Below are 15862 nucleotides of genomic sequence, written 5' to 3'. Positions count from 1 at the left end.
CCTACTTGTGATCTCTGTCTGTCAAATAAATAAATAAAATCTTTTTTAAAAAAGAGGACTGTAATTATTCTTATGCTCTACTGCCCATTTATTTGTTCGAAACCTTCTGGAACATCACAGTCTCCTCCCACATACTTCTATGTATCAGTATAAGAAATGTATGGAAATATTACATAATAAGCTGTTAACATGGGCTTCCTTTGATGGAAAGGATAGGTGGAGATAAAATAAATTTTCCTTATATAATAGACTTATTGTCTTATTATGAAGTATATTATTTTTCTAAATATAAAAATCTAATAAGTTACTAAAAATCCTCTCCTTTAGTTGTATTTTACAGACACACACACACACACACACACACACACACACACACACACTGCATCCATGTGATAAGGGACCTGATGATCACTTCCTTTATTTCCTTCAGGTCTCTGATCAAATGTCACTTTCCCACCACCTACTGGAATAGGCGATTAACTTCTGACATGCTATATATTATTCTTTTTTCTTTTTTAGTAGTCTGCTTTCTTTTCTCTATTTTTTTTTAAGATGTTATTTATTTATTTGTCAGAGAGAACCAGAGAGGGGGGGGGGGGAGAAAGAGAGTGAGAAAGAGCACACAAGCAGGGGGAGAGGCACGCAGAGGGAGAAGCAGGCTCCTCACTGAGCAAGAAGCCCAACGAGGGACTCGATCCCAGGACCTGAGATCATGACCTGAGCCGAAGGCAGGTGCTTAACTGACTGAGCCCCGCAGGCATCCCTTGCTGCTCTGCTTTCTATTACTAGACTATAATCGCCGGAAGGGTGGGGACTTTGGCTGTAGCCACGGCATTCTCAGCTCACAGAGCTGTGCCTGGGTCATACAAGGGCTCAGTAATATTTGTTGAGCTGAATAAATGCATGAAAGGATGGCAGAGAAATGTGATCGCTGTGGCGCAGACTGAGAGGCCAACAAGTGCAGGACATCCTCCGGAGGCACGTGCCAGTAAGACCGGGATGACACGGGGCTCGGGAAATGGACACAGTCAGTCCAGGCCTTCAAGGAACCTAACAAGCAGCATCCGCAGCAAGGCTCCTGAATTCTCTTAGGCTATTAGCGTGTGGATTTAGAAGATACCTGGTGGAAGTTGGATGGAGAAATAAATATTTCTTGGCTTTGTGAACAGTGACAGAGAACGTCTGATGGGCACCAGGACAAGTTTGCCACCCCAGTCGGCTCCTGGCACTCATTGCTGGGTCAGCCCTCACAGGTCCCACCAACTCACACATAAACCAACAGGAAAGGCTTACCAATGAGGAGACAACTGAAGTTGAGGTGTGACTTGTCTAGATTGATGAGAGGATCGGTGGCTTTGCCCACCAGTAGGAAAGGGACGGTGATGTTGTGTTCGGGGATTAAGAAAGTCCAGAAGGCTTCTGTGATGTCCAAATGGGAAGGTGTGAACTGGAAGGTAATCTAAGAAGGCAGTTGGGAACAGAGGAGTAAAAGGTGTTTCTGTTTGCTTGTTCCACATGCCCTTGGAGGCTTCCTGGTGCTGGGGTTATGATGGCTGACATTATCAGGTCATACCCCCTCCCTTCCCCCCCCCCCCCCCGGTTCTGCTATCTCTGTGAAGGCATGTAAGTGTGGCTCTTCCAGAAATATCAATGTCTGTTTGGACCCTGCCCACAGGTCCTTCTGAGGGGGTCAACCCCCTCCCCACAGCCTCCACAGCCTCTGGTGGCTGGACCACCATATTTCGTACCATGTCTTTGTCTGGCATGTAAAAACAGAGAGAATCTGAGAGAAATACGAAATTTTGGCTTTTCCCAAAAAGTTCAGGAAAATCGGCAGCCCTGGGCCACTTGTCTGTGTGTGGTCACCTGACAGAGAAGCACAGCAGCCAGCCAGGGGTGGGCTCAGCATTCCTTGTCATCCATTGTCCCCTAGGCCTGCTCCATTCATTTGTGGGACCTGCCCGAAGGCATTTGAATTCATCATTTCTGTTTCATGGATCTATTTCTGCCTGAGATCCTCTGTGGAATTTATAGGATATGGGGTCTATCATTCTGTTTTGGCCAATGAATTCATGCTTCCCGAGGTCTGACCCCACACTCCAGTCCCCACACCACTGCGTGAACATGAGGACTGAGCTGTGGGACAGGACTCACTTTTCTGTTTTGCCCTTTGGCCTGACCAAGTAAAAACACACCTGTATACTTTTACCACTGTCAGTCCCTTGGGGGAAAAAACAAGCCTTCTTGTTTCTCTATGGGTCCTAGAGTCTCCAGCCACAGTGCCCAGATCCCCTTCTCTGCTTTACTAGTTTCAGTTTTAAAAACTGCAAATGCTAGAACTCTCCATTTCTCCATGGCCAACCAAGGGAGTGCAGGTATGTCTTGTTCATGAGGACGGCCTCCTGTCTATGCCACTCAAGAAATGCTTATTGATTCATGCACCCTCAGGCTGTGCTCCCTCACTCTACCTATGGTCTACAGCACACTTGCTATCCAGACAGAGAGTGAGAGAGAGAGAGAGAGAGAGAGAGATAGAAAGGTCTTTCATCAGATGGTCTTCATTCACATACACACCTCAGCTTTCTTTTCTGGGTGGATGAGGCCCTTCTCTGTAAGGCATGTGAAGGCTGGAGGGTTCTGGAGACTTTCAGTTTCTTCGGAGATCCAGCAGAAGGTGTAGGTGGTGTTAGTGGGGTTCAGGATTGTAAAAGTCCTGGCCGAGGAGGAAGAATTGATCACAGAGAGTGACACAGGGGAGTTGAGGAATAAGACAAACTTTCTCACGATCTTCTCTAGCACAGGCCTCCCTATCTGGGAAGTAGAACATATCTGGGCACTTCATTAACATAGAAATGAAAACTGCATCTCAGCTGGAGCTCCAGACTATGGCTAGCAAACTGGACTTTGGAGTAAAAATGACGCCCAGGGTGCTTCTGTCCCGCTGATCCTCTGTGGTTAAGGGGGTGGTCAGGGATTCTGTGTTAGGTCTTCCAAACTTTCCCCAGTGTTGATACTAAGGAGACCAAATCCAGCTTCCTTACTAGAGCAGTTTTCTGAAGTCCAACCCCAGTAGTTCAAGCCTGCTTTTAGGATTTAGTCTCCCTGACTTCCCTGAATTCTTCCTCCCCATTCTTTAGAAGGACAGTGATAGGAACTTGACTGATGCAAACCTAAGCAACTCACCGAAGACTCTTCCCTCCTATGCCCACACTGGTGAACTCAATCACCCGGGTGTTGGGGTCCAGAGCCCCACCACCAGGCCCTCGGAGGTCTGGGTTGCGCCGATGACCACTGATGTAGTCCGAGTGTTTCAGGTCAAAGTGGCAGAAGGGCAAGATGCTCCGCCCTTTTGTTGTTAGGACTGGACCTTGCTCCCCGGGCGGCAAGTTGGGAATCCTGAGAGGATAAAGTTATTCTTACTTGTTTTTAAATCAGCTGTTGCTTTCAGAGTTGGAAATGAATTATTATGTCCACCAGAATGTGAGCTCCAAGAAAGCAGAGACTGTCCTGGTCAATGACACAATCTCAGTCCCTGAACAGTGCGTTATACGTGGTAGGTGCTGACTCATTAACTGTTGAGTGGATGGACGTGTGAATGCGCTGAGGAGGAGGGGCTGAATTCTGGCTCCTTTTCTGCATCAAAGTACAGCCTCAGGTAATCTCTCCAATAGTGGTAACAAAATCTCCCTGCTGTAAACCGAGTAGTGTCTTACCCTCTGGGTCCTCTCATAGGCACCTACTGGGGTATGAACATGGACAGAAAAATCCTAGAAGAGTATCCTGAGTGCCTTGGAGAAGGTGAGGTGGATGTGATCAGACTTAGTCCCAACACCAAGTTCAGGCAGCCAAGATGTGGGGGGAGGGCCCCTGTGGTGGATTGTGGGGCTCCACAAGGCGCTCATGGCCCACGTAGGTCTGTCTACCCCATGCTGGGGTTCATACAGTCCTCTGTAAGGTGGGTGTTCTGCATGGAGCTTTCCTGGGAGTGGTTAGCCTATCAGGAGCTTTCAGTGCTAGAAGTTATAGATTGGCTTTTCTGGAACTGGGTGTGGACCCTTCTATTCCTTACCGACCTGTGTCAGGTCCACGCCTCCAACACCACCAGGTATGTGTATGGGATGATTGTGTGCCAAGTTCTCTGCTAAGTCTTCACTTGAATTGACTTATTTAAGGTTCATGGCGATAGTACAAGGTGGGTATTGCTGTTTGCTTTCTACATGAGGAAACCAAGTCTCAGAAAATATACAAGAAGGTTTTCCTAAGTTCGTGCATGCCCAAGGACTGGAACCCATCCGTCAACCATTCTGTTGCTCAGTGTAATCCTGTATGTGGCTGGCAGGGGACAGGAGAAAGAGTCTAGAGAGTGTTGATGAGTGATACAAAAGACCCAATTCTCTGTATATTCCAAGGCCTGGCCCCTTTGAATCTTCCAAAAAAGGAAATATGACCATTAGGATGCTGTGGAAGGGCCCAAGGCTGGAAAGAATAGTGGTAGTGGTGGGACAAAAGAGAGGCCAGGAGATGCCAAACTTTGTTCTGGGGAGCACTTCTCCTTACTGGCAGAAAAGATGGCCCTCGAAGTCTCCAACCTCCAGCGGGGAGAATTTCACTTTGAGCTTCTGAGTCTTGCCTGCAGGCACAGTGCCTGAGGAGGGCTCCACAGAGAAGGGTGGGAGGGAAACGTCATTCCAGTGCTCGGTGGCACTGTCCAGGGTGCTGACCGTGTGCAGCGTGCCCTGGCTAAGCTGGTCTTTTTGAGAAGAACCTGGGGGCAAACAGAGACAGCCAGTGATGTTCCGCGTTTGCAGTTGGAGAGCAGGTAGAGGCAGCCCACTCACAGGTCCAGAGGGAGCCTCTGTGGGGTCTGTGGGCTCACCTCTTCTAGCAGGTATACTTAATCTTGGGCACTGGGGGTAAGAAATTGGCTTACATCTCTCATAGATAGGAGACTCCTGAAAATACTTCTATTAATTCTACAAGCTTTCTAAGCTGTTTCCTTTTGGCTCAAGGGGGTGAGTCAAAGAGATGTCTCTAGGTATTCTGCCTCAAGAATAATGGGCTGTGAACCTAATTTTTGGAGAATCATTGTTTTAAAAAAAGGGGTTTACAACCTGGGGGCCCATTCAAAAGGTCTGTGAATCTCCAAAACTGCAAGCAACAACAGTAATGAGTATCTGTCCACCAAGTGTTGAGCCCTTTTCTGAGGACTTTATACGTATCAAGTTGGGTAGGGGTGTGTACTTTCTTGGGGAAACCTTTCATAGCTTCAGCAAGGGTCTGTAATCTTCCAAGAGGCTAAGGCCTGAAAAACAAGATTCCCAGGGCTCTGTGGTCAGGGTGGTGGCCTGGTGGATGGCCAGGGTTCAGGTTCCAGGAGGACAGAGGTCAGCTCTTGAGTTTCTCAGACCCTTTTTGTTCTGCAGACACCATGAGACGTTTTCTCTGCTGCTTCTTGGCTACTGGGGGGCAGGGAGCTGTAGGGGCAGTGCTCACTGCTCCATGAACAAGGTTCTTCTATTAACTGGGGACTCAGTTCAAGCCCTGGGTTTTGCCTGTCATTGTGTTTACCTTGGTTATCTGGCATTGCAAAACTGACAGTCTTTGTAGTCTCTTCTGAGACCCAGTTGAATTCCAGCTGCACACTTCCTGAATTAACCAGTTCAAACCTGCAGATAGATCAGAAAATAGATTTGAGAAATGTGCTGTCAGCGATTTTTTTCTGTCCACCCATCATCTATACTGTTACTTAACTTCTTTCTTTAAGTCATCACTGTGTTTCTTAAACATTTTTTCAAAAGGCAAGTTTTAAGCATTTTATCCAGCATCATGCATTTGCTATGCTAGTTACATTTTCTTCTAAAACATGTAAAATATATGCATAGCTATTAAAAGTAAAACTATCCAAATGTTTAGTACTGAAAATCATCTGGAACACCACCAGTAAGTACCCTACGCAATGAGCTCTCTGCATACATTGCTGTAATCCTGAAACATTTCCATGAGAGAGGAATCAAAATGTGTTTCCCATGACATTATCTCCTTTAGGTGCAAATTTCATAGTCCCTCCCTTCCTGAAGCATCTCCCACTGGAAACAATGTCCCTGTGGTCAGAGGCTTCTTTACCCCTACCTGAGATTCCTTCACTGGCCGAGACTTATCTCAAATTCTGAATTAGTGGAGCCCTTTCTTGCCTCAAGTTTCCCTGCATCTAAGACAAGAACAGGAGATAGAATCTTTTTTCTGGAATCACATTTAAACTGATCACAATCCCAGCAAAGGATGAGGTCTGTCACAAGAAAATGATTGTCCTAGAGAAAGAAACACAGTGCTATCCTAGTTTTAGGGAAGTGGTAGGAGTTGAGAGTTTACGAGTGGGGTGCGCTAGGGTGTAAGAATTAGGTTTCCATTTTCCAACCCAGGTAGACCATGCAGGTACACCCAAAGTCAAGTGCTTGGACCTCAGGGGTTTGTGTTTATTGCGTACAAGTATGAGCACTGGTCATTATCTCAAAGAAAATTTTATAAAGTGGAGAAATCTTGGTGGTACAGAATACTTCTGATTAAAAAGAGTTCTTGGTTTAGATTGGGATTGGCTTTTTTTTTTTTTTTTAAACAAAGGGCAAGATAGCACTTTTTTTTTTTTTTTTTTTTTTTTTTTTGGCTTTGTGTACCATAGGTCTTTGTAGCAACTACTCACTTTGCTGTTGCAGTGCAGAAGCAGCCAAAGACAATGGGCATAAACTGATGGGCATGGCCCTGGCCAGAAGTAACTTTATTTACAATGAGAGGCAGCTGGCTGGATTTGGTCCATGGGTCATTTGCCAACCCCTACTTTAGGAGAAATAGGTATCAGCAGGAGGTCCTGTCTCCTGCCTTATCCCTTTTGCTTCTATAAAAATTGGGGAGAACATGTAAAGTGTAACCAATGCAAAATGACTGGAAGAAGTTAATTACTAATTCTTACAAAGTTGAAACAGATCAGTGGTTCACATTTTTGTGCTTCTAATTCTTAAAGAATAGTCTGTCCTTATATGTGCTGTTCTCTCTGTCTAGAAGGCCCTTTCCTTCCTCACTTACTTCTTCACCTGGCTACCTCCTGCTCATCTTCTGCAATTCAGCGGGGCACCGCTTCATCTGGGGTGCCTTCCCTGATGAGCTCTCTGCTTCCTGATTGTCCCCACATCTCAGGCTGTTTTAGGTACTCTCCAGCACACACACAACACCACAAATATCAATTCACCTATTTTCACCCATCCTCCCCCCACCCACCATGAGCTCCTTAAGATGGGGGCCCACGACATCCTGTATTCCCGTGAATGAGTTCACATAACTATTTTTCCTTCTGAGGACAATTCTGGCTACAAGTGAAATTTCTAGCTCTGTTTCCCTGGAAACACGATAAAGGAGAAATACCAGTCGCATTATTAGGCAACCCTGTTTATAGTAAAAATGATGCCTGATTGGTAAATTGCATCTGGTCTGGAGGGAATTATGGTTCCCTGGGGGGAAGATATAGCTTTGGGGTTTTCTTAGTGTAGTGATTCTTGTAACTGGGCATGTCCCCCACGGGGATCCTAGAAGCTGTACCTATGGAATGGTTATGAGGAGTGTTGCCTTCTCTAGGTTGTGGGGCTTCTAAGCTGAGATGGACCCATTGGCATCAGTGTGGATATTGTCTGAACTGTGACCTGGAGTTGGGGAGAAAAGAGCTGTTCCTGGTTGGTGGTGTGGGCTGCTACTGCCAGGATGGTCCCTACTGGGGACCTGATGGCAGGATGCTGCCCCCGCCGCCGGCAGGCTGTGTTTCCTGGCCTATATCTTGACTTCAAGTGGGAACTTCCATAGCTTTGTGGGTCTGAAGGTTTCACTGCACCTGCAGAGTTACTCTGGTGAGTGTGAAGCGGCTCTGTTGCCTGGTATGTGCTGTCAGAGAAGCTGAAGAATGTGTGGTGAAGGAGTGGGCAGATGATGGAATGAAAGAGTGTCCCTGTGAAGGTGGGGGCTCTCAGAGACTCACTCAAACACTCGGGTCTGGTAAACCAGCGTTTCTTTAAAGTGCACGTTGCTTGTGTGGCATGCATACGAAGCGAAATTCACATTGGCACTGATCTGAAGATGCAGTTCTCGATAGTTCTCTTCTACAACAGAGTGGGCGGGCTCGGGGTCTGTCTCTATCACCTGTAACAAAGATGGAGCCAGTTAACCCACAGGAATAAAGTGCTGTGGGGAAGCATGGTACTATATTTTGCCCGTGCAAATGAGCACCAACACACAAACTCAAGTTCCAGAATAAATGATTCAGGCAAACCTAAATGACTCCTAAATGGGGAAGGAAACAAATTACTGGGAGTAGTAGGATTGCAAAGACATGAAGTTTTTTGGTTAGATGGACTCAGAAGAAGGCAGAAGAAACGAAGTCATAAAGATAGGCAGAGATATTAATGAAATCAAGAATAGATTGAAAACAGAGAGGACCAAAATTTATTTATTTGGAATGACTTAAAAAGTCTTCAGTGAGATTGATAAAAAAAAAAAATAAGTACAAATAACCAATATCAAAAATGAAAAGGAAGACATCACCATCAACCCTACAGATTTAAACAAATGATAGAAAATATTATAAATAATATAATTAAAATACATATGAAAATTTAGTCCAAGGGAAAATTCCTAGAAAAATAATTTAATAACATTGACTCAAGAACAAACCAAAAGCCTGAAGAGTCCTAACACTATTAAAGAACCTGAAGTGTAGTAAAAAAAAAAATCTTAAAGATCTAACTAAAGAGATAAAATCTGTTAATAAAAGGGAGAAATTAATATTGTAAAATTGTTAATTCTTCCTAAACTGACTTATGGATGCAATCCAATTCCAATCAAGCTTCCATTCATGTTTCCATAGTACTTGTTTAGTGGATTCCAAAATTGGATAGAAAAATAAAGGACCAAGAATAACTAAAACACTTCAAAACAAAACAGTATGGAAAAGGGACTTCCCTTCCAGACAACAAGGCTGGCTGTGAAGCTATAGAGGTTGAGGCAGGATAAAACTGGCATAGGGATAGACAAATCAACCATGAAGCAGAATACTAAGATAAGAAGCATGCTGGGTATGTATGAAGTTTAGATGACAAGGGAGTCATGGCAGATCGCTAGGAAACAGAAGGGCTAAACAAAAAAGAGGATTTGGCCAGGTCAGTTATCTAGATGGAAAACTATGAAACTGGATCCTTGCCTCACACCATACATAAAGTCCATGTGGGCCAAGGGCTTAAATATAAACAGCAAAGTTCTTAAACCTTAAAAAAAAAAAAAAAGCATATTTTTTTCTTCCCTGGTAGGGAAGGGCTTTAAAAATAAGACACAAAAATAATAAATATAGAAAATGAGATTAATAGATGTGACTATATTAAACTTAAGAATATTTTTTGTTCATCAAAAGATACATCAAAAAAAGTAAAAAGCTTTAAATTTGGTGAAGACGTTTGCAGACAAATAGTAGGAAGGAATAGTAGAGTTTATAAAAAATAAAATGACTCATATTAAGGATAAGCAGCTAATAGAAAAATAGGTAAAAGACATTTATATGAGACAACTATTATGGACAATAATCATATGAAGACATATTCAACTTTATCAGGGATTATGGAAATGCAAAGTAGCCCCCAAATGAGACCATTTCTCATTCACATACATGACAAAAAGTGAGAGGTGTGGCAAAGCCAAGTTGTGGAGAAAATGCAGATCAGTGAGATCCCTTTGCCAGTAAGAGTATATACTGGTACAGCCATTTTGGAAAACATTTGGGCATTGCCTTGGAAAGCTGAAATTCACATATCCGATGGCTTGGCAATTCCACTTCTAGGAATATAAACTTTTACAATATAAACTTTTACAAATGAACACCACTTGTTTACAGAAACACTGTGCATGATAGCAGAATCACAAATAATTTTCAAAAGAAGAATGAATGATAACAACGGAATTTTATAGAGCAGTGAAATTGGGTGCACGATAGCCACATGTGACAATACAGATCACATGCAATCTAACCTTTTTAAAAAACTAAAGTGAAAAACTACAACTAAACAGTATGCCTTTTAGAATGCCTGGGTGGCTCAGTTGTTAAGTGTCTGCCTTTGGCTCAGGTCATGATCCCAGGGTCCCGCATCGGGCTTTCTACTCAGGGGAAGCCTGCTTCTCCCTCTCCCACTTCCCCTGCTTGTGTTCCCTCTCTTGCTACGTCTCTGTCAAATAATAAACAAAATCTTAAAAAAAAAAAATCTTAAAAAAAGAACAACAACAACAAAAAACCCCCAAAAATCAAGGGAATAAGTAAACGAGATTCAGGATGGTGATTACATCTAAGAGGGGTGGAGGGGGAAGGAATGGCTGAGAAGCACATGCATATTCCGTGTTCTACTTCCTGTGTTGCTGTGAGTTCATCTCTGTTTATTCTACTAGGCAAAAGAAACCAACCAAGGACTGATTAAAAGAGAGGCATGCTTGGATCACAGATGAGATTCTGTCATGAACCAAAGAGTCTAATCTAATTTTGGACACCCGAGGGAAAGAGAAACTGACCGAAAGGTGAGGCCCCGTGCTGTTGAAAAAGGTGGGGGGGGACTTGCTGCGTGAGGCATCCAGACTGAAACCGAAGCTGGACAGATCAAGCTGTGTGGGGTGGGCAAGCAAGTTCAGTTGTCACTTCTGAAATCAAGGTCAAGTAGAATGGGAAACATTTTTTTTCTTTTTTGGTTGGAAGGCAATGATGAGATACTGAAGTAGAGAGCAGCAGGCCCCCAGCCCTGGCAGGCCTGGTCAGATCTGTGCCTGATGTCCTTACTCACCTTTCGTTTTGTAGTCAAAGTCATGGGTGGGTTTCTGAGCACATCCACCCACTTGACCGTGCGCATGCGGTCATCCCAGTCAGGGACCTGCTCTGCAGGGAGTGGAAACGTGATCCTGGACAGCTTACACTTGATCCCCATCTTCTTCAGATTGATGGGCACATCTGACTTCATGGTCACCACTGTGTCCTTGGCACACCCAGGGTGGAGGTGGCCCATCTGGGGAAGACCCTGGTATTAGTATTTTTGGGAGTCTGAGCTTAAGGACTTTCAATACCTGGTGGTGACATACTAGAGAAGGGGTAGAGCCAAAAATCTTGGCAAAAAATACGTCATTCAAACCTGCCTATGTAGATGGTCTTAAAGATGTATAAGAGGTTCTTAGATAGAAATACAAGCCTAAAAATGAAAGCAGCTAATATTTGTTAAACTGTTACTTGCTTTGGGCACAATTTAAACCTTTACACAATTCTGCTAATTCCCAGGATGACCCAGGGAGATGTAGAGCCATTGCACCTATTGTACAGGCAAGGAAACTTGTAACTTGTTCGTGGTCCTCCCATGAATACTGGAAGAACTGGATTCAGTCCCCGACAGCATGGCACCAGGTACCACACTCTAAACCTGTGCTTCTTCATCGATATCACCTATATGGACCAGGGACAGGCGCACTCAGTATATTCGCAGTTCTCAGAGTGTGGTCAGGTGACCCCTGGGACCCCTATGACCTTTTCAGAAGTTCATGAGGTCAAAACTACTTTCTTCATAATACTAAGATGTTAGTTGACTTTTTCACTCTCATTTTCTCGTGAGTATTCAATGGAACGTTCTAGAGGTTGCATGACAGACAATATTGCGGCAGATCAATGAGAAGCAAATAGGAGAATCTAGCTCCTTCTACTAAGCCAGATATTAAAGAGGTTTGTCAAACTGTAAAATAATGCCATTCTTCTCACTAACTGTTGTATTTTGAAAAACATAGCCATTTTCATGAAAAAATCATATTTATATTAACATAAATGGGTTTATTATTTAAAAATGAATAAATATATGTTTTCAGATAGTCTCAGTTTTAATTTCTAATACGGTAACTATCAACAGATATAACCCACATAAACAAAAGCTTTTTTGAGTCCCTTGATAATGTTTAATAGAGTAAAGGAGTCCTGAGGCCAGAAAAGCTGAGATTCACTGAAGTATACCAGATAAATGGGAAATTTAATTTGGTCTGTAGCATAAAATCATTTATGGTTTAACATATATAAACACGCATATATATATATATATATTATAACACATATATATATATAATATATATAACATTGGCATATATAATATTATATATATTATATATATATAATAGTCCTACAATGTTTCTGACAGATGTAAAAACTTTCCACTGGAAAGTGAAGGGAGAAGAAAGCTTAGTATTTCTCAAGGCACAAATGTGTGCATGGGTGGTGGGGGCGTCTCTGCAGGAGTGTCTGTGCATGTGGGGCACTAAATGTACTATATTGAGCTCATCTCTGCCTACTTTGACTGATACTTTACATCCCTCCAGGAAGCCAAACTCCCTGAGAGCATGCAAAGATTCAAAAGTGACAAAGCGGGTGCCTGGATGGCTTAGTTAGTTGAGAGTCCAACCCTTGATCTCAGCTCAGGTCTTGATCTCAGGTTCATGAGTTCAAGCCCTATGTTGCGCTCCACACTGGGCATGGAACCTACTTAAACAAAAAAACTAAAAAATAAAGGTGACAAAGTGGGTCCCTAAATCTCCTTGCCCTCTCCCCCTGTCCATGTGTGAACAGACTTGGTGACCAAAACAGAACAGGAGCAGTAAACACGTCTGGGTATATCTACTGTTCTGGGAACTCAACAGTAAACTATGAAAAACAACTAGCCAGAGGCTAGATCTGCTACCACATTCTCTTAGGCCTTATGGGACGTCGAGATTTGGTCAGCAATTCATAAAATGTGTGTTGTGAGATGTTAAAGAAGGGGCCAGAAAATTCCAAGTAAAACAAAGTTAACTAGATTTTAGTGTGCTGAATAGCACTGGGCATCTTTAAGAGAAAGATGTAATATGCGAATTTGATAAATTTCAGTTGTTCAAAAGAACTTACTACCCCCATTTTAGCTTCCAATGAACCACTTTTGCAGGACTAATGCTCTAAAGAACATACACTTTGGGGGACACAGGTCTATCCTCGGGGACACGAAGATGGGACCTGTTTTCATGCACACAGGTTTCCATGGAATTCCTCAACACCAGCCTAGCAACCATCTCAGCAGACGTCATTCTCTGTTCTTAGACCCAAGGAGACATGAACAGTGTCCTCTGGCATCTGGTCTGAGTAAGGGATAGTTCCTGGGCTGTTTCTCAGCTTGAGAACCATCTATCCCATCCTGTGTATTCATGGGAAGACACAGACAATCAATTTGATATTGGCTTATGCCTAAGGAAGTCCAGAGAACAGTGAATGGCTTTCACTCACCTGTGGGGAAAAGGAAACTGTAGCTACAAGGGGCCATTCAAACCGTATCACATTCACTTGGCTGTGGTTTGTGATTGTGAAGCTCACATTATAGGTGTTTCCAATGTGGCAGTCCCCAAACTGGATGTGGTCCACCAGAGAAGCTATGGACAGAAGCAGAAGGTCTGTGAGTCGTCCCTGGCCTCCTCCTAGGGCTCACTTCCCTAAGGAGGCAGCACCTGAAAGACATGGGGCCCTACCCTCATGCATCCTTCCCTTCTTTAATGATTATTCTGGAAAAATTCGGAGTCCCTTAGCTTAAACTTTCCCTCCTTGGGAAATCTATTTGTCTATCTGTCTGTCCGTCTGTCCATGCGTCCGTCCATCCATCCATCCACATCCATCCATCTACCTTGGCCCTCACCTCTAAGAGAAAATATAAGGTGCCCACTCCATTTGTTTGCTCAAACAATATTATTAAGAGTTAAAATAAGATAAAATAAAAAAGTCCTTGTTAAACTTGAATAATAAATAATTGATGAGTCACTTACAGTATCAGTATGTTCCATACAATATTTGGGGATGCACAAATAATAAAAAAAACTCTGCGTTTTATCTGAAATTCAAATTTAACAGGGACTCTTATATTCTGATTTTCTAAACCTGGTAACCCTATTGTAAGGGTGAAATCTGATTTCTGAACTGGGGTTCATGCTGGCTCCTGCTTGACCCCTCACAAGAGAGATGTCACCTGGTAGCCACTGACAGGTGAAACGCCATATGTGTGAGGAGTGTTGATTTTAAGTCATGTCATGTAGACTGTCCAATGGTAATAAAGCTTCTAGAAAATGATGAGAATGTGTTTATAACTCAATTCATACCAATTAGCTATACAATTAGGGTGATGGACAAGTGCTTTTGATAATAATGATGACATAAATTTTCTTCTGCCATAAAGAACATAGTCAACTAAATGAAGTGCGAGACGGACCACAGAGGAGCCCATCTTAAACTTTAAGACACACACAAATCACTGAGGGATCTTGCTGAAATGTAGACTCAGCTTCGGTCAGACCAAGGTGCTGGGGCAGGCCCTGCCATTCCCATTTCTACCAAGCTCCCAGGTGCTCCTGATGCTGCAGGGCCTCAGACACCAACAGAATGATGTTCTAGAAGTGGCACAAACCTGCACATTCTTTAATTAAAGAAGCCCACAATTTCTCGTGGAGTGTCTAGGGTACATGAAACAGACAATGCCGATATTAGCCAGCTGAAAGAAATGGGGAAAACTAGAGAGATACGTGCTCCCTTAGCTAATCTGGAATGTGAACTCTGAATTTCACTTATTAGCTAAACTGGAATGAGCTTAAAACTCTAAGCTCCCCAAGGTGGAGACTGTCTTCTTACTCTTTAAAATTCCAGGGCTCAACAGAGTGCCTGGTTCAGGCATGTTGATGCTCAAGAAATGTCCCTCGAGGGAACACATGATTGAAGGCATTGCCTGAGCCACAAATGAAGGGGCATAGAGTGAGGAAGAGGAGATGCTCTCCCAAATTCCCAGGAAGCTGGCTGAGCTGTTATTGAAAATGGCCTGAGCCAACAGTTGTCAGTGCCTCACTTCCATTTCTCTCACCTGTTACCAAGTCTTCCATACTATTTTCCTCAATGATCTCAGAGATCTCTGGGGTCTCAGGGCTGCCGGAAACCACCAGCCCATGGATGTTGCCCAAGGTGATGTCATCCTCATAACCTTCTCCCACCATGTGGATGATTGTCTCCTCATACTGGTTGTCGACCACTGACAAGTGGATGGTGCCTTTCATTCTCCCAACCTTCTGGGATTGGAAAACGACATCGAATCCAGCTGTGTTTCCAGGAGGAACAACCAGGGAGGCCGTGTGAGCTTTCTTTGCTGCAAAAAAGAGAGAGACACGGGATTTAGAACTAGTTTAAAGGAAGATGTAACCAGAGAGATCCTGACTCAGGGGAGGGCAGCTTTATGTGGGAGTGAGTCTGACCTACAGAGGCCCCTGGTGATGAGACTGAGTATCCTGCTGTGGTTGGGTCCTTATTAGTTCGCCAATAAAACAGCTCCTGGGACCCATCGCCCTGCAGAAGCTGTAATCCCTCTACCTACCTTTGGCATGTGGTTTGTTCTCCTCTGTGATGTAGATGTAGGAGGTGGTGGGGATCCCTTTCAGGGAGAAGACACCTAGTTGGTCCCTCAGATCGACATGCAGCTGGCATAAAGAAAGCAAGGATGAGTGTTAAGCTTACAGGCGGCTCATGGGTTTTGAGTCTGGATAGAGATATGGTGGTGTTTGGAAAGTATTCAAAAAGTCCTTGTGCCCAGTGCTCACTTTTTTGAATTCTTACTAAGAGGGAAATAAAATAAGTATTAGACCTGGGGAGGAAAAGGAAAGCTCAGTTCAGCTCTGATCAAACAAGTAAGGAACTGGTGGTCCAGAGTCTAGGAGTGACTTTATGATGATCAAGCTATGTAGGGTCAAGATGGGCTTGCCAAGGCCTCTGCTGCTG

At 43.7% G+C, this 15862-nt stretch overlaps 1 protein-coding gene across 1 annotated transcript in view; it reads right to left on the bottom strand.

Moving 5' to 3' along the window:
• Positions 1 to 15862, bottom strand: part of HYDIN (HYDIN axonemal central pair apparatus protein) — a 326854-nt gene that overhangs the window by 37783 nt on the left and 273209 nt on the right. Inside the window, exons 63-72 of the mRNA XM_059381282.1 lie at positions 15462 to 15564; positions 14958 to 15236; positions 13346 to 13488; positions 10851 to 11069; positions 8018 to 8178; positions 5569 to 5666; positions 4558 to 4765; positions 3184 to 3396; positions 2575 to 2713; positions 1294 to 1459 (exon numbers count right to left, since the gene is read on the bottom strand). Coding sequence (XP_059237265.1) covers positions 1294 to 1459; positions 2575 to 2713; positions 3184 to 3396; positions 4558 to 4765; positions 5569 to 5666; positions 8018 to 8178; positions 10851 to 11069; positions 13346 to 13488; positions 14958 to 15236; positions 15462 to 15564 — 1729 coding nt within the window. The remainder of the gene's footprint in view (positions 1 to 1293; positions 1460 to 2574; positions 2714 to 3183; positions 3397 to 4557; positions 4766 to 5568; positions 5667 to 8017; positions 8179 to 10850; positions 11070 to 13345; positions 13489 to 14957; positions 15237 to 15461; positions 15565 to 15862) is intronic.

The sequence above is a fragment of the Mustela nigripes genome, chromosome 17 (assembly GCF_022355385.1).
Source record: "Mustela nigripes isolate SB6536 chromosome 17, MUSNIG.SB6536, whole genome shotgun sequence".
In the NCBI taxonomy this organism is placed as follows: domain Eukaryota; kingdom Metazoa; phylum Chordata; class Mammalia; order Carnivora; family Mustelidae; genus Mustela; species Mustela nigripes.
This window is presented reverse-complemented; position numbering and strand designations above follow the sequence as displayed.